This window comes from Hydractinia symbiolongicarpus, chromosome 7 (genome assembly GCF_029227915.1).
Source record: "Hydractinia symbiolongicarpus strain clone_291-10 chromosome 7, HSymV2.1, whole genome shotgun sequence".
Classification (NCBI taxonomy): Eukaryota; Metazoa; Cnidaria; class Hydrozoa; order Anthoathecata; family Hydractiniidae; genus Hydractinia; species Hydractinia symbiolongicarpus.
In genome coordinates, this window is record NC_079881.1 from 11,100,291 (window position 1) to 11,118,942 (window position 18,652).

The 18,652-nt window shown below is 32.6% G+C and overlaps 2 protein-coding genes across 3 annotated transcripts; both read left to right on the forward strand.

Moving 5' to 3' along the window:
• The first annotated feature begins 855 nt into the window (after positions 1-855).
• On the forward strand, positions 856-7,798 carry LOC130649008 (centrosomal protein of 112 kDa-like). The gene is made up of 12 exons (XM_057455190.1): positions 856-1,009; positions 1,752-1,818; positions 2,105-2,222; positions 2,311-2,349; positions 2,653-2,698; positions 2,819-2,897; positions 3,782-3,986; positions 4,181-4,240; positions 4,906-4,992; positions 6,423-6,522; positions 6,815-6,933; positions 7,045-7,798. The coding sequence occupies exons 1-12, from the start codon at positions 898-900 to the stop codon at positions 7,219-7,221; spliced, it is 1,209 nt and encodes a 402-aa protein (XP_057311173.1). The 5' UTR covers positions 856-897; the 3' UTR covers positions 7,222-7,798.
• Positions 7,651-18,106, forward strand: LOC130649007 (centrosomal protein of 112 kDa-like). Of its 2 annotated transcripts, none has more exons than XM_057455187.1 (19): positions 7,651-7,797; positions 8,481-8,539; positions 9,308-9,437; positions 9,734-9,826; positions 10,072-10,131; positions 10,234-10,313; positions 12,083-12,218; positions 12,494-12,601; positions 12,903-13,004; positions 13,077-13,157; positions 13,721-13,765; positions 14,168-14,266; positions 14,744-14,830; positions 15,515-15,577; positions 15,693-15,745; positions 16,090-16,186; positions 17,158-17,247; positions 17,628-17,693; positions 17,888-18,106. In XM_057455187.1, exons 1-19 carry the CDS (start codon positions 7,768-7,770, stop codon positions 18,011-18,013), a joined length of 1,605 nt encoding a protein of 534 aa, XP_057311170.1. In that variant the 5' UTR covers positions 7,651-7,767; the 3' UTR covers positions 18,014-18,106. The 2 variants fall into 2 exon arrangements, with proteins under 2 accessions (XP_057311170.1, XP_057311172.1); XM_057455189.1 differs by having other exon boundaries at positions 13,092-13,157.
• Positions 18,107-18,652: the final 546 nt, after the last annotated feature.

Consider the following 18,652-nt stretch of genomic DNA (forward strand, 5'->3'; position numbering starts at 1 on the left):
TAAACACGGTATTAAAAGATTTTGCAGGATATATAAAATAATGTATAAGTAATTTATATCCCGTCATCAATTTAAAATTTCTTACACCTATTTTAGCAGGCTATATTAGCTTTTAACAATCTTTGAAAGAAAAATACATATTTCTTGAAATTGTTCCTTTTAAGTTGAAACCATTGAATCTCTCCAACAAGATGTGACCTTCTTTATTGTAGGTGTTTTTTAGGGGAAAAAGATTTTTTTTTTCTAAAGCTTAACCCATATAGAAGTGTGTATTGTGTACATAACTTGTCTAGTCATGTTTACATGATTTAGAAAAAAATGAAAATTATTTGGTGTTAATTTCTTTTGGCCCTCAAAATGTTCCTGTGAATACGATTTACCTGAAACGGAACTATTTCAATATGTATAAAGTTATGCCGCATATGTGGTTTACCCAACCCGAAGTCTCCATGTAAACACAATGAAATTTCAGTGTGATATGAAATTTCATTTCAGTGCGATTTGAAATTTCATTTCAGGTAAATCTCATTTCAGGTAAATCTTATTTCAGGCCCATGTAAAGGCTCTCTAAGTGCATGTTAAGATGCACAATGTATCATGCATTACAAAATCAAGTTTACTTTTACATATTACATAAATTTCATTTTTTTGTCAAATCCTATCAAGAGAACGCTACATCCTCCAAAACTTGAAATATTCTAAAAAAATTATTTTTGTCTTCAGGAAACAGCAGAAATTATTATATCGTATTTGACTATTATTTGTTCTATACACATTGTTACAATTATAAGTATTCAAGATTTTAATTTTCAGCTTCCCTAAAAGCTTTGCTTTGTTGATTTTTAGTGTTCAATTAGTTGCATACTAATGTTTCCGATTTAGAAAAAGTAGCAAAAAATGTCAAGGAGGGTGACTAGCGAGGAAAATCAAGTAGAGCGGTTAGATACTATGTTGAAAGAATTTGTAGAGGATATGAAGCCATACGTCTTAAACTTGAAAACAAAAGACGGTAAGACAAAAAAATGGTAAATAAGATGCCATTATTAGAAATATTTTTAACAGCTATGGGAATCTAAACAGCATTCAGCAATGCCGCTGGAGTGCTCTCGTACCTTGCCCTGATGAATGCAAAAAAAATAAAGTCATGACTTTATGACTTGTTTACAAACCAATTAACTGCTTTTGTTGTACGTACTTTTGCCTCATGATTTAAGTGAATTGCTGAGAATTGAATAGTCTCCTCATCAACACATTGAGAGACAAATAAAAACGAAGTTAATTGTATAACAAAATCTTTTTGATGCAGTAATATTTCAAATTTAAAATATCCCATTCTGACCATTTTTAAAATGCAGTACATAAATGTTTTTTTAGAACAGAAAATGTTGACCTCTATCATCATTTTAAATATCAACTTTTAAATTTTTTGCAGACCCATTTTCCTAAGTTCATCACAAAAAACAAAAAATGTCTAAGCTTCGCACAACTGCTTTTTCGTCAATTTGGAACAAAATGCAACAATTTATAAGCTTCTTACAGCCTAATCTGTTAAAAATTTAATCATACTTCATTCCAGCAACAATAAATTTTTACCGTTGTAGTGTTCTTGTCTTATGTCCTGACAGCGGCAAAAATTTAATTAAAATTGCAGTCACAAGTTTTGAACTCCCAGGGCTGTTTATAATATAATTTTGTAACCATCACTAATTCAGTATAGGTAAAGAATGTAATGTGTTATATATTATATCTAGAAAAACAGACTATTTCTGCTTGGATTAAGAAATTATGTCATCCATCCATTACAACAGTGGTGGAAAGGTATCTGATTTGCTTGCGTATTTTCTAAATTTATCAGCTTGTTTGCAACTGTAGAAATTCTTGTCACATTATTACTCATTTCACTAGTCTTACGTTTTTGTATTTGGTGTGAAAATACACAATAACTTAATTATGGATCAACCGGAAAATAAATTATTTGACTATTTTAAAGTGGCATAATATGAATTCTCTAGAGGCCACTAAGAATGATTTTAGATATTTTTATCTGTCTTAACTAAAAAATTTGCCATTAATATTTCAATAAAACTTATGCTTTTGTTTTTAGGAAAAACAGAAACTTGTATGCTCAAATTTTACTGCACATGTTATTAAAAGATGAAATACGTGAACCTTTTCTTATGAAACCAAGTCATGGAAAGCTACCCACAATTCCTGCTTACATGGTGAATAAAAAGCTTATTCTTTGTTTTTATTTGTAACTTTTGTATAATATGTTTTAGTTGTTTAGTGTTACTTTAAACAATTTTATAGTCAAACTATTTGGACAGTACAAACCAGAGTAAGCAACAGGTAAAGACAATTTTTTTGTTTGTTGCTTTAAATGATGGCATAAAATAAGACATATAACTTAGAACCACTATAGTTATTTCCAGCATGCTGACTAGTATTTATCAACGTTGATTCTTCTTACATTGTGTAGCATGAGCATTAACATCTGGTGTAATTTTTTCTGTTTTTATTTTCACAACACCTCTAGCTAATTTTTCACTCTTTTATGCGCTTGAAAATATTATTAACCTTGAAAAGTCTGGAAAAGTTTTGAATTGGGAATTGTAAGGACTCTCTTATTCATTTGTGTTTTTTTCATTTAAGAGGTCGTTTACAGGACCTGAGTGGTTACAAGGAGAAGAGTTCGAAGGTATGAATTTGGCCTTGCTTTGTTTTGTCTTAACTGCTTCCAATCTTTTTTGTTTTGTATCACATGTAACAAATTCTAGCTTACATGGTTTTAGGAATTCTTGTACGTTTTTATTTTTAGACTCTATACTTTCTCAAACCATGTCGCACCAAAGTTATAATAAATATAAAGATGTTTTGTCACCGAAGAAACGCGAAAAGTAGGTCCTAATGCCTTTTGTCTGTCCGAGCTAAATATGGTAGCTGTAGATAGTGAGACGTGGATTATCGTGGTTTTCTGACGGGTAAACTCTTGTGGGATTTTCGTTGGCTTGTCGCTAATTTTTAACATTTGTGTCTAACGCAAATGCCATTCAACAAAATCTTTTTAAGATATATTTGAGATAAAATTTCAGGATTATTTTTTTTAATAGTTTTGACTAGTATACCAATCAGAGTGGGAAAATTAACCTAGAATATTATTGTTTTTTTAATAAAATTCAGGGAAAACCGAAATATTGTTTGCATTTTTTGAATAGTCAGGCAAGTTTCAGTGTAAGTAAATAAATTACAACAAGTAGCTAATGAAGGTAGAATCAAATGTTAATTAAAAAGGGTCAAATTACACCCACTACCTATTGCTAACTTTGCACTTGTTAAGGTGATCAGATGGAATTAGCACTTTAAATCTTTGGTTATTTGATTTGATGTAAAATCTGCATGAAATACTGCTAACGCCAGCATAGCACCATTTGTCTCTAATCCTAATGCAGATAATAACTTTATAATGATATGTAATATTGAATTTAAAGGCCATCTGCTGGGCATTATGCGTAGAGCAGAATTTTTTGAATTGTTTTTGTTTAAAAAAGTTTAAATAACAATAACTACCATGTCGTAGAACAAAATTAGGAGCATAGTTATAGGTATGTAGTCCTATAAAATGCTTATTAATGAATAATATAGGAAACATTGAACAATTTTTTTACTTACAGAAAGAGAAGAAAAATTGTGGAAATTATTTTCCAACTTATTTTTTCTTTGTGATGGCTCATCTATTGCTTCACCATCCCAATTAACTAACATTTTGATGAATGTTTTGTAGATTCATGCTGTCTCCACCAACACTGGGTCCAACAACCGAGGCAAAGTTTAAAAAGGAAAAACATAGCATGGATTACTTGGAACTGTCTGATCTAAACGAACTGGAAAAATATTTGCAGGAAAATAAAGAGAACTTTAGTAGCACGAAACGTTTAAAATCAAATGATGATGTTGGAAAAATTTATCAAGAGAAGTCTCCAAAACAGGTTTGCTGCTTCTAAATAGCATGGTTTCTCTGAACTGGTAATGTTATTTTCAGTTGAGATTAAAAACCAATTATATTGCAGAACATTCAAGAATTTATCCAAATAAATTTTGAGCATGCGTTGTGTTCTTTTTACCTCAATTTAAAATCTTACTTATGCACATTTCGTAGCCTTAACTTTCGTTATCTTTGTAGCTTGATGATAGATTGAGGCGACCAACCACTACGAAAACTCAGTCGAATCGCGAGAAAGAAGTAAGTAGTTGTTGTGCGTTTATTGAGGGGTGGCTCTTAAATTGCTAAGTGAATTTACTTCTCCCTTTATCTTATTGTAAAAGTCAATTAATTTTGAAGTTTAATGATTGGGCAAACTCTTTTTTATCATTTTAATTATTATTAATATTACAATTATTGGCCCAGTTGTTCAGTATTGCTAGAGTTATCAATGAAGGGATTTTAATGCATTTAAAGTTTACCAAGTTGGGCTTAAAAGGAAAATCTTCTGGGAATCTTTTTTTTTTTTGAAAAATCTTTATTGGTTCTTGAGATGTTTGTCTTGAAAGTTGCACTAATTATATGCGAAATTATGACGTTATGAACCAGCTGTAAAACGTGTATCTGATAACTATCTTCAACCGGTTTATACTTCTTATACCTTCTTATACCTCTCTGATAAAAAAGTTGACAGATATCTTCAGGAAAGAAATTTTGGAAAGAAAAGGTTGCGTTCAGGATCATGCAAAATATGGTATAAATATTGCAATAAAACATTTTTCTGTCTATCCTTTGTGTTTTGCATCCCCCCATTTATTTCTACCTCTTTCACTGTAAGAATTTTAGTCCCTGCGTGAACACATTATACAAGGATGTTTTGGATTATGTTTTGTTAAATTTATCTAACTATGAAGTTTTCAATTTAGTTGGAACTGAAGTTGAGATTGACTGAAGGAAAAATTCAAGAAGAAACATTGAAGATTCAACAACAACATGATCAAATGATTAAAAAGGTACCTGCTTCTGATTGGCTTTCTAAATTCTGCTAAGGGGTCTCATACCTCATCCCTCATACCTTATTATTTCATGAAACCGATGTGGTGTGGTGATAAACCGAAGGAAAAATATGAAATAATTAATATTTCGCATGAATTTTATAGAAATCTTGACTAAAGCACTTTAATTAGTACAAACGTGGGAACATACATTGCCGTCAATGTTAAATATTATCCACTTATACTTCAGGAAATACTTTCTTCATAACCTGATACTTCAGGAAATACTTTCTTCATAACCTGATGCGTTTTATACGATGAAAGAGACTATAGTTATGCGAATACATGCTTTAAGTGAGCCTCTTTAAACAAGTACAGGGTCAACGACATTGAGAGGTTAAAAGTAGGTCAATAATTCATCTACCAGCCGTTAGTCTGTGAAAATATCTACTAGTTCACCCCTCATACATATTACGGGTATCTCCATTTCGTGTAGTTCTAACACAAACTAGCGACCTGGTTACCATTTTTATGCAGGGATATTGTTAAAAGACCACATGCGCACTCATTCCTGTTGGTAGAAAATGTAACTAATAGACTACAGAAGCCGAATAAAGCATTTAAAAGACAAAAAATTCCCTTAAATCTTACCTCCTGCTTCAAAACAACTTCTTCTGTAAACACTCATAAACAATATATATCTTTTTTAGCTGACTTATAGGAGGATACTAAGATTAAATAAAGAAGGGTAGAAGGTACTTCAACCAAATCTGATCGCCATCTTGAAGAGCTCCCGCGTAGAGCAGCAAACATTGCTCATCGGCGAAATGATCGAAGTTTTTATAGGGGACTCAGAGGAGTGTTTTTGTATAACATCAACAACGTTAATAAAATTTCGATTATCGATGTTGCTCTATCAGTAATTAAGTTGCTGGAAACAAACGGTGACACAGCGGCTGTAAAAAACCCTATAGCTCGGCCCATTCATACGAGTAGCACCCCTGAGCAATGTAATGACGTCCAAATCGGATTAAAATCGAAATATTTATTTTTGAACGAAACAGATTTCGATATGCCAAGGGAAATTGAGTGAAGTAGGGAAAAACACAACTTTACTAAGGTTAAACATATTGTTTGTGAAACGAATGCTATTTACTAAATGCTAATTAGTTGTGAATATTTTGGTACTTGGGAGGCTTTTATATAGGTTGTTTCTTACGAAAAGAAGAATATAGTTAAATAATTTGTCAGCTCCATTTTGAATCTTTTTTAACGAATTTGGATAAATTTCAATAATAGCCATTTAACCCCAAATGGCATTGCTTTGTTATTTATTAGAACATGCGGACGTGTATAAAAATTTACAAAATTCTACTTTATTCTACTTTTTACTTTAATAAAATTTGTAGGTCATGTGTATAGGGTAGAAAAATATTTTTATTGCTTAGATATTAGATCGAAAGAATAACGAAATTACTGATGTGAAGAGTTACTATCAAAAGAAAATCGCTGAACTTGAAAATTCTTTGCAACAGCATGGAAAGACAGGTACGTCATGATATTTGTACTTATATTTAATACTCATTTATTCATTTATTTATGCAGTCATTCAGTCATTCATTTGTTCACTCATACTGTCATTTAGTCATTGAATCTTTTTCTAACTTCTTTTTTCTTCAGTCGTTAATTTACTTATCCCTCTATTCATTTATTCGTTAGTCGTTCATTTGGTCAATCATTTATCCATCATATAAGTTCCTTGATTCCACAGTTCCTCATAATTTGACCTATTTACTGTAAAACATGCAACAAATTTTCAAAAAGATTCCCTGTTCTGTAGAAAAACAGTTAAATGATGATATGATGATAATAAGGGAAAAGCATGCTCTGGAAGTCGACGAATTGAAAGATGCTATCCGAAGAAGTGCAGCTAATACTGCTACTGAATATGAGAAAGTAGTAAGTAGAATGGAATATCTCTTTATAAGTACTCTGTTATGTCATTGATATGTTTATGAAATCTCGAATCGCTTTATGTTATACGTACGTTTGTTTTTATTTTACTCTTAGATGTATGACAAATTAAGTGATTTTGAAAATGAGATTTTCAACCTGCAAAAAGTCCACCGACAAAATATTAACGAACTTGTAGCCGAAGCTGATGGAAAGATGAAAATTATGACAGATGGATTCTCCAAAGAAAGGAAAGAAATGGCGAGTCCTTATATTTTGAATGTTTTTGTTTAACTTTTTTCCATGGTTGCATGGTTTGGGCGGGTGATATTAGCTCCTTTACTGCAAGACTTTTCTTATTGCTACCTACCAATTCTTTGTCGGTCTACCTCCCCTTACTACCCAAGAATTGGTGGACCTTTAAGAGAAGTGCAATAAAATCCAAACAAGTGAAAGCTGACGTTAGCTCCATTGAATTCAGGCCAAGTTACAGAAGAGCATTTTTTGACTTGAATCAGACGTATCTTACCAAGTCCGTTTCGTCAACGTTTTCTACACTGGAAAATGATAAAAAGAAGAATTACAATGGAATACAATGCGCCAAGAACTATCAAGCTGGAGAACTTCTCTATAAAGCATTATTTTGCTTTATCGTTGATTATATAAATCAGACAAATTTGTGTATCATACAGGGCATCATAGAGAGAAAAATTACACCTGCTCACAAGAATTAAAGAGAACGAGTTCTGTGTAATTTTTTGATTTATTTTCTAGGAAGCAAATTATAAGGACTTGGTGGAACAGCATGATTTAACGAAGAAGTCTCAAGAAGTTCTTTGCATGGAGAAAGATGCACTGTTAAAAGAGAAGGTGTGTTTATAGTTACTACACAGTGTGTAAAATGTGGATTTCCATCGCATTTGGAAATTTCAAGTGTTTTAAAAGAAATACTAATTGTTGGCCTGCGTACATATTCCCATTTTACTTTTCTTATTGCCTGTCGAATGTGCCCGGGTTAACTGTACTTCGTGCATTCCTTGTACAAGGTAACGATTCACTGGATTGAATAATGCATATTATGAAAATTTAATTTCGCGTTTAACGAAACTAAATTTTTGTGGAATTTAGTTTTTAAGCACGCAAAAAAAGAGTACCAGGCCGCGAAATAAAAAGTAAATAAAAATGGCAGTTTGTCGCACAATCAATTCGAAAAAAATATCTATAGCTGAGTAATATGATGACACGATACTGGAAATCTTTGACAAATAAATGTTTCCTGGAAAATCCTAAGAATTGTCCTTCAAAAGAACCGAGATATTTTATTTTTTTACAAAGCTTTTAGAAAGAATTGCTTCGAAACGTACTTAAAGAAACAAAAACAAAATATTTTAAGTTAATAGAAATTTGGTCTGGTTAGCCGTTTAGTTCTGGCGCTATATTGTTCTGGAATAATAGGAAAAATGTGCTGGAAAGTTGTGAAATAAACTAAATTTATGTTTTAATTTTCTGTGATCATCGTAAATAAAAAAATTTTTTATTTAATCTTTTGTCAGGAGAAGATGAAAGAAAAAATGACAAAGATGAATTCAACAGTTGAAGAAACCAACATGAAGTATGTGAAGAATACCATAAATAAACCATGCGGTGTTTAATGTGAAAATATTCGCCCGGTGCAAATAAACGCTACCTTGTTACGTTTTTTGTTGCCTTTTGTTGCTTTTCAGCACTGTATTCCACTCTGAATAATATCAAAGGGACCTGTTATTATCTCTCGCAACAGGTCTAAATATTAACACCAGAAGCAAGTGTAAATCCACATCCCAAGTTTTATACATCTATTTTGTCAGCAAGGATCTAATTTTGTAAATTGTAAACGAAAAGCAAATAATCTTACCATGTGAAGCGGAGATGGTGTAGTGGTAGCGCATTCGGCTTGTAATAAGTGTAAAAATGTTTCAGGTTCAAGTCCCCACTAGGCGCACTTAAAATGTAGTGTTCTCAGCTCATTTGGAGCCTTCTACTGACCGCTAACCGGCCTCTTTGGCCAGCAAGCAAGTTTAAGCATTGTTATACGTATTTCTGGTAATAATGTAACATAGTTACAGTCGGAGGGAAGAAAACGCCAGCTGTTAGGATGGAATCCTCAAAGACGTTAAACTTCCCGTTACTTACTGTGTTTGAAAAATTGTCGTACTTCGTGTCGTACTTTCCGTTATGTATACAATGCTGTTTATTAATATACAAGTTAGTGAGATCTCTATTTTTTAGTAGGAGAGAATATTTACTACTATTGTGGAAGAGTAAGCCAGTGTGTCGCATTAGAAATTTGTTTAACTTTTTTTTGTTCTGTTTGAAAAGATGCTAGTGTATTTACTTGTAGAGTTCAAGCACTAGAAACAGAGAACAAACGGTTGATGGATGAATATGAAACCGTTGTGAGAGATCTAAGAAAGAAATCAGACGAAGCGTTCAGTGAAATGAAGAAGGAAAGAACGAACTCTGCGGCAAAGGTAGTGTGTGTTTATAATGAGAAAACATTTTATTAAATATTTCTGATAGGGCTTGTTGGTTTCTCTTAAATCTTACACGTCATTATATAATTAAAAATATGAAAAAGTGGCAAAAATTTTTTACCACGCATTTTTCAGGAAGCCATGCCTTGACGTCTTTTGGCACCACCAGTAATTTGTTCTTTCCTTATACCAACGCAGCCGAAACACTGAACGATAAAGTTTTTATGCATGCTAAAGATAATTCGAATCATAGTTTCTTGACCGAAACGGTTAAGTTTATATTCGATTTTTAGACTGCAGCTAACATAACCGAACTCGAAAGCAAATTAAATCAATACCGACAAACTATTCAAGACATGGAATTAACAAAAAAACGGGAATTGAAGGTATCATTATATTTACAGCTTCAATGGCGTATTATGACAACGTGTACAAGATAAAACTTTTTGTCTAAATTATTTGTTGAATTATGCAGTTTTGTTAATTGTATTTTCGTTCCCCAATACATTTGAAACAAGAATTGGTTAAATGGGAAATGACAAAGTTAATATAAAGCAAACCATATGATAAAAAAATATGATTTGATAGGAAAATTAAGGTGACAATATAACTTAAAAAAAAAAATATTTAGGAACAAGAAGTTGCACACCAACAAGCAAAAATACAACTCGAAATAGAAGAAGAGAAGAAGGTTGGTGTCTAATTATTGATTTTTATCACTTTAACAAATCTAAAATCGAGGCAATTAAATGGCTGTAAGCATCTGTTTAATTTCTTTTCACGCTGATTTTAGATGAGCGCGCTTCGAAAAGAATTCGAAAAGAAAGAGTCAGAATACGACAGGAAAATTCGAGAATATGAACTGTTATTAAAGTAAGTTTTAGATAGCTATGCATTTGTATTTTGCTTCATGTGTTTGGTCTCCATCGTATTTCTTTTATAAGAAACCAGTGAAAGGCCCTAGTACTCGATGTGTTTTTGTGTTTTTTTCTTACTAAATTTTTTTATTGACTTTCCGATCTACATAAAAAAGGTTCCGCTATTTTATTGTTAAGACACATGGTTTTTAAACACATAAGTAAGAGTAAGCTTCGTTTCTAGTCTGTGTTTTTGTTTTTTCTTTTGTATTTTGATTTTAAACGAATTCTTAAACGAATTTTACTGTTCGATTTGCTTTTAAATTAATTCCAATTGATTTCGGTTGAAATGACAGTGATCGCGTTAAAAGGACAGCAAAAGTTTTTAAAAAGTTTGTAATAACATAAGTAATGATAGATAAGTTTTTAATTTTTTAAAGCGAAAAAGTTCAGCACTAAAAGTCTCTAATTGTTTTGAAGCTTCAGCATCTAGTTTCTTATAAACGGGTTTCTTATAAAAAAATACGTGTATACTTGACGGACATTTCCCGAATACATTTTTTTGATATGCCGTAAATTTTTTTGTGAAATTGGTACAGAGAATGAATATAAAGCAAAAATCCTTATCAAAGGTACAATGAGGTAGACGTGGTAGAGCATTCACTTCCAGTGCGGAAGGTCTTGGGTTCAAGCCCTGGGGTAGTCCCAGAGACTATAAAAGTGTGAGTCTATCCTTTCTGCTTAGCGTTCAGCATGAGAATAGGATTGATATCTTAGCGGTTGTCTAGTTGAAACGATTGATGCGCTTGCACGACTTTCGTAGCTCAAATGAAAGCTTTAAATACACTAGCACCTCCTTTGCAGGACCTTCATTGATAGCAGTGCCAATAGGAACTAAAAAGGCTTTTCTGGATAAACAATTTCTATAATAACGCAATAATAAGAGTAATAATAATTGTAATAATAATTTACAAGCATGCTACTTTCGCCATACTAATATGAAAAATATGAAAAAATCGTAAATCTATAAAAAGTTTTTTAAATAAGTGCTATTCAGAAATTATCTACTAGAATTCGATTGAGACTCTCACAAGCAAGATACCTTCTTTCATAGAAATTCGTATTTATATGTTTTTCGTACGAGAGGTTCTGTCTACTTCATAATAAAAGATCTCGTTTAAAGGGGTTACTAAACGCCTCCATCCTGACACATTTTGAATGAACAACACAAAGCGCTATTTTTCGTAAAAATGGTATGTTCCTCGCTTTGAGGTATTACAATACCTCATAAAACATCATTGTTGTTGCTTAGACTGGCTTGATGTGTAATAATTTTGTATGTTTCTATGCGAAATTTTGAAGAATATAGTTAGCTAGCTAGCTCAAAAAATTATTAAGTGTATTTGGATGTCATTTGTGATATTTATGATGATTTTAGATGTTGTTTTGTCCTTACTGCTCATTATTTTTTTCACCGCCATAGCTCGACTTTCGTGTAAGTCAATAAAGTCAACAATCAATAACGTGTTTTGTAGCCCCTTGTTGTTTTTTAGTTCGTGTTTGGCCTTAGCTTCCTGCGTTTAGTGTCTGGACATGCGCATTAGAAATGTTTTTTGGCAGGACATATTAACTTTTAAGCGTTTGCAAACAAACAACTTTTTTAGTAACCAATGAAAGCTCGGATAATGCTCCATTTACGCTTTGCCCATTTACGCTTGAATGGATCTCGGCCCTTATGCACGTTTATGATAAATGTTTTTGATAAGCTCTTTTGGTGTTTTTCAGGGAGAAAGAAGCAGAGAGTCGCAAACTCGAGTACAGGTTAACAGAACATGCAAAGGAAACTGAAACAGTGATTGAAAAGTTCAAAAAAGAAGCCGATATCAACGCGAACAGGGCGTATCAGGACTTAAACGCCCAAGTAAGTACTGCTACCTGATTCATATTAATAAGTAAGTCTTATTTAGTGCCACCCCTTTTTATTGGCGGATTGGTTTTCACTGATTTGAAAGGAACATTCTGAGTGCAAGATATGCGTAACTTTTCGTTATCACAAAAGTACAGCCTTGTTACTGTTTTTTTGCAAAATACGGCCTTCAGAACAAATTTTGTGGTTATTATATTTGTTATTTATTTATACCCCAATGTTTTTATTGATCTTTATTGATCTTTATTGATCTTTATTTTTTTCTCCAGTTGCAACAATTGCAGCAGTCTTTGTTGTCCGCCAAGGAGAAAATCGAGCAACAAAAAGTCGAATTTGCGAGACAACTTGAAGAACAGAAAAAGAAATATGAGGATCAGGTCAGAATAGAATTATAAGATATTTTACGTAACTTTGGGTAACATGTAACATTTTGTGTGAAACCTTGTAGTGGCAAGATTTCTTTCTTAAAAAAATCATAGGTCAGACAGAGAAATTCATGCAGTAAATAAAGGGAGAAAACTATTAGTGTAAAGCCATGAAAGCGGGCTAGGGTATATTAAAAGGTGGGTGAGTCTGAATACAAGTAGTGGCTAAAAGAGGACTTGCGTCTTCGACATACATCGTGCTTTCTAGCGACAAATATTTTGCCGCTATGAAAACTTTTATTTTTGTTTTTAGTTAGAACATTACAAAGGCGTAAGTGAGAGAGAAAAGATGGAGTTAATTAAAAAACATACGCAGGAGAAGGATATTCTGCATGAGAGTTATAAAAATGCAAAAGTACGTACTTGTGTTTTAATTCAAAACAAAGATGATTACGCTAGATCAAACGAGGTGTTTAATTTTTCTTAGGATGATTATTTAAAGAAAGAAAAAGAAAAACAAAATGAAAGTGGTGAAAAATATCGACAAAAGATTGCACATCATGTGAAAGTAAACTTCTTTTCAGCTCCTACATATTATATTTACCGCAGGTTGTATATATAGTGTGTACTACACAGAGTGTCCGCCGGACCTTAAGGACATTGAAAATTTTAAAATGAGACTAGCTGAGCTTGAAGAGTTTCAATATTTGCTTACAAACAGTCTACCTATAATACATTGTTTCGCGGTAGCTCGTTGTCTTTCTATTTATTTACTGATACCTTTAAATATGTAACAATACTTTTTTACATATCATTTGTCACAGTTTTTTTTATTTACCTTGATGACAGCTGGGGGTGTCCCTTTTTGATGTATGCTTAAAGTGATTAATTTTCGCGAGTTTGATTTATATTCGCAAAAATTTGTTCAAATCGCGAAAAAAAAATCCGCAAAATATGTCGACCTTACTGATTCGCGAAAATTAATTTTCGCGAAATGCATATTTTTGCGCATCGCGATAACAAGTTTCGGAAAAATAAATCAAGTTAAGGTACAGATAAAATAATGGGAAATATTGAACAACACTAGAGAAAACCTAGTATTAATGGACATGTTCCAATCCATTTTTTTAGCAAATATCTGAATTGGAAGCAAAGGTTCGTGACCTGCGTGAAGAGGTTGGTGATTTACATGTCGCTTGTGTTTCTAATAATTATGTTTGTTGTTGTTACAAATCTGTCAACCTCGTTCCCAGGATTATTCAGTTCCTCTGGAATATGTTGAAAATACCAGACAAATATGTCATCTCAGTAATGGTTACAAAATGCTCATAGCTTTTTTTATAGAATTTGCAAATTAAGCACTTGTTAAGTTGCAATGTTTAACACATTTTAAATTTAATTTTAACAGAAGTAAGTAAATTCGTCTTCGTTTCACATTCGCGAATAAGAATAATTGCAAATTTGCGAAATTACGAGCTGCTTAATTCAATACTTGTTAATTCACTGTTGTACCGCTATTCACCAAATTTAGACTGTTGTACCGCTATTCACCAAATTTAGTTATTTTTGTTTACAAAGGTCATCCAGGCTAATGCTCTTCGCAAGGACCAACTTCAAGAAGTCAGTTCATTAAGAGATGAGGAAAAGCAAGCTGCGAAAAAATCCGAAGAAAGTCTAGTAAGAAGTTGTTTGTAGATAAAAAGTTTTATTCAAAAATTATTTCTTTTATTCTTTCGTTCGTTCATTCGTTTATTCGTTTATTTGTTCTTTTATTCAGTCAGTTACTTATTCATTCATTCATTCATTCATTCATTCATTCATTCATTCATTCATTCATTCATTCATTCATTCATTCATTCATTCATTCATTCATTCAGTCAGTCAGTCAGTCAGTCATTTATTCATTCATTCATTCATTCATTCATTCATTTTTTCATCTTTTCATTCATTCATTCATTTATTCTTTCTTTGTTCAGTAGTTTATTTATTTATTCATTCATTCATTCATTCATTCATTCATTCGTTCATTCTTCATTTGTTCATTCACTCATTCATTCATTGTTTTTTCCATTTATTTATTCGTTCATCCATCCATTCCCTTATTCGTTTATTCAGTCAAATATTTATTTATTTATTTGTTCTGTTGCTGTTTAGAAATCAAAATATAAATCCCAGCTGGAGCACGAACGCTTACAGCTTCAGAAAGAACACAGCACGCAGATGGAGGCTTTCACTGAAAAGGTATTTTTGTGTTCATACTATTCTAAATGTTGTTAAACTACAGTAAAGTAGCTGCCTCTTACTCGGGTGTTTTTATACAGTTTAAACATCGCTAAGACGTAACATAAGTGTAAATCTTATATTGTCATACAAATTTTCATTCGATCCTTTATTATTCTTTGGTCCTCATTTTTCGTCCGTCTCAATTTTTGTCACATTAAATTTTAACACTTAGGGTCAACAAAGGTTTTGTTTTTATTTAAATACAAGTTGCCCATTTTTTATATTTTCGTGGTCTGGTGGTCTGAAAGAGTATTCAATGTTTACCGCCCACCTGCGGGTCCACTATTATGACTTTTTGTTAGAACTTTTTTTGTCCATTTAGCCAACATCGGTTTCCGGAAAAAACTCGCTATTCGCCAAATTTGCGACGATAAATTCGCCCTGAAATTTAGATTTTTCTTTTTTAAAAATCGATTTACACTAAGTTTTTTCTTCTAAGTTACTATGGGAATTTCACGTTCAGCAAAATTCGTAAAGTATCAGTACTTGCCAATTTCACGAATTTAGTTCTCTTAAAAATTAAGTTTTATTTTTAAAAAGTTGTCGCAAAAATTAGCTCTTTCAAAACTTAGTTCCCTTAAGATATGTTTTATTAAGCTTTTTAACGTGTGTTAAGTAAAGTCTCTTTTGTCTCTTTTGTAGATGGATGGCAAGTTAAAAGATATTGCAGCAGAATATTCAAAAAAAGAAAAAAATGATAAATTGGTATGTTTTTCCGATTTGACTCTTCTGTTCTCATCCGTCCATGTCCTGTTTAATTTGTCCGTTCTCATTCGTCGATAAGCTTCATCCGTTCTTACCCGTTTGTGTTTTATCTTAGATGATAAACTCATTACAGCTGCAGCTGGCCACTGTCAACGCGGACATGTTAAAGTGAGTTGGTTCTAAAGCTTTAACACTTTAATTGATCTTGTTCCTTTTAGGCGATGTTAAAAGAGACAACGCAGCGTATTTTCAATGAAATATTTTTAAAGGCGCAAATTCAATGCTATGCACCATTTTGTTAATTGTTTAACTTAGGAATTCACCGGTTGCGCAAATTTCACGCATTTGTTATTTCTTACTTCCTTGTTCGTCATGAAGTACTTGGATTATTCTGGTCTGCAAAAAAGCTGTGTGCAACCATTTTGAACTTGTATTATTAGAAACAACCTCTTGTTGCTCCATGTTTAATTGTCTTTTACGTCAAACATTGATTGTTTTCTTAATATTTTTAGGAAAACAAATTCATTTGAAACAAATATGAACGAAGTGAAGAAGAAGAATGAAGTGGAGAAAAAAGCTACAAAGGAGAACTTAAACAAAATTCGTAAGGTAAAACTAAGTGCTAAGTTGGCCATCTGAGAATTCATAATGTGTCATCCAATTCCTAGAAAATACAATTTGTCATTTTCTAGTGCGGATCGTTGACAAAAGTAATAAAACAAAGGAAGTTTTAGTCATTTTTTTAACACGGTAAAAAGGGTCAAATAGTCAATACTCTGTAGGGTCTTTACCAAACAACCCTCCGTAGTATTTACATAAATCTATTTCATAAAAATATAATAAAAATCTCAGTAGCTATCAAATTCACTTGACAAGTATAGGAATTTTGGTAATGTGTTAGTGGTATACAATGGACATATTGCTTAGTGTAACTCTCTATAGAGAGCCAAAAAGTATAACTTGATGTTTCCAGTTGTGCCCTGTTTGTATTTACAGCGTAGTGGTCTCGATAACTCAAACAGTTGCAGTCAATTATATCCTCTACTTTATCAGGAATAGTCCTGGTCCATATTTAACCAAGGCTCTTTGAAATCCCATCATAACTCGATATCAGATGGCACTGCACAACCAGTAACGCCGGTGATCACGTGATATTATTTAGCATCGAGTCTGTCAAACGAGTAGTCCTATTGACTAGCACAACTCGCAAATTCAAAATTTTCTACATATTTAACTGTAGTCATAGCAACTGAGCCAATCATTTTTATCTCGATCTCGATCTAATTAGCTAATATAAATTTCGAGTCTCCTCCCTCAGTGGTTTAATGGTAGGGTAATTAACGTTAGGAATTTGAATTGCTAGTGTGGTTGGGGACTAATGTCTATTTCTTAAAAAGTTTTGCTGTCAATAAAAATTTGGCAAATTGTGTTCTGTATTGTTTTGGGTTTTATATCTATTCTGTTAACATGTGCGCATGTACAGCAAAACTGTATCTGGAATTATTTGGAGCAAATCATGGTATTTTGATGCTAACCTGACATTGTTTAGGCTTCTTGCAAACCTGATATTTTTACTCTAGGACTTAAATAATGAATTGGAAACACAAAAGATTAAATATAAGCAATTGGAACGAAAATATAGAAATATGGAAGTCCAGTACAAAGAAAAGGTAATGACGCCGTGTTGTTATGACGTGTAAAACTTTGAATAGATGAAGTGTATGCTCCGAAAAAAATATTCAGTGGGGACGGAAGGCGTGGCAGAAAGAAATTAGATTTTATTTTTGGATATTCATACAGGAAAGCCACTTTAGTCTTATCAATACTGGGTGTTTTGAATATATACGGTATGTATATATCGGCATTACCTACACAATTTCCCTCATTGCACGGGTTGAACAGAGTTATGGTAAAGAGACTTTAAAACATGCCGGCGACCGAACCAGAGACCTCGTGATTTCGAAGCAAACCCCATAACCACTCGGCAACGCCCTGAAAAGTCACTCAAGTGTTCCTGCCCTTTGTTTTAAAAAGAGGATTACTATTTTAGATATCTGGATGTATGTTAGAATGTGAAGAGAAAATTAATGGAATGCTCCCTGTAACTGTTAAAAAGGTAAAAACAAAATCTTCATTTAATACACTGCTTTGAGTATTTTTATCTTTTTTGTCTTAAACAAGTCGTTAGCGCGTTGATAAAACCATAAGTTCGCCCGTAAAACATATGCCTGTCCTCAGACTTTCGCCTGTCGTACATAATCTAGGCTTCGCTCTTTCGTGACTTGTTTATTTAATCAATGTATTTTGTAGGAGCTGGAAGATACTATTGAATCAATGAGGCAACAGATTGTTATTCTACAATCGCGTGCAGACGTACTACAAGAAGAATTAGAAGAGTATACGAAAATTTCAAAACAAGATTTTTCGAGAAGTTGACTTACAAATTCGTTTTAGAGTTTTTTATTAAATTCCATTTTTATATTGTAAATAATGTAAATTATTATTTATACATTCCAAGTCATACTAAAATCATCTTTTTTTTTTGAAAGTGTACCCAGTTAGGCATAAGTCCTGAGCCAGGATTTTTCTGTTGCTTTTATTGATTTTTTTGTAATCTTGCTGAATTCTTCGAATATCCGTCATTCTCTCTCAAAAGACATAAATTCATTGAGGTATTTATCGATATATAAGCAGGTGCCGTAAAACTGAACCCAAGATTGCAAGAAAGTAACATATTTTTGCCACGTTTTTACAAAAAACAATTCTAATTCGCCGTTTTAAGTCCCCTTCCATTCATTCCTTTGTAAGCTGTTGTGACATCACAAAATCATCTAACTTTATTGCTTCCCGGTTTCGCGGTGTCGGATTGTCAAAAGCGTGAAAGAAATATTGCACGAGGTTTTGGGATCAACCGCGAAATTAAAATGCCAGAAGATGTCAACTCCTTTGGTATGGTCCCTGTGAGGAATTGACAACAGATGATAATATTTGCGAGCCCGAGTGAACCTTGAGCATTTTTGTTGACTTCACAGATGAATAATTTGATTTTTGCAAGGGAAAGAGTTTTCTTGAACG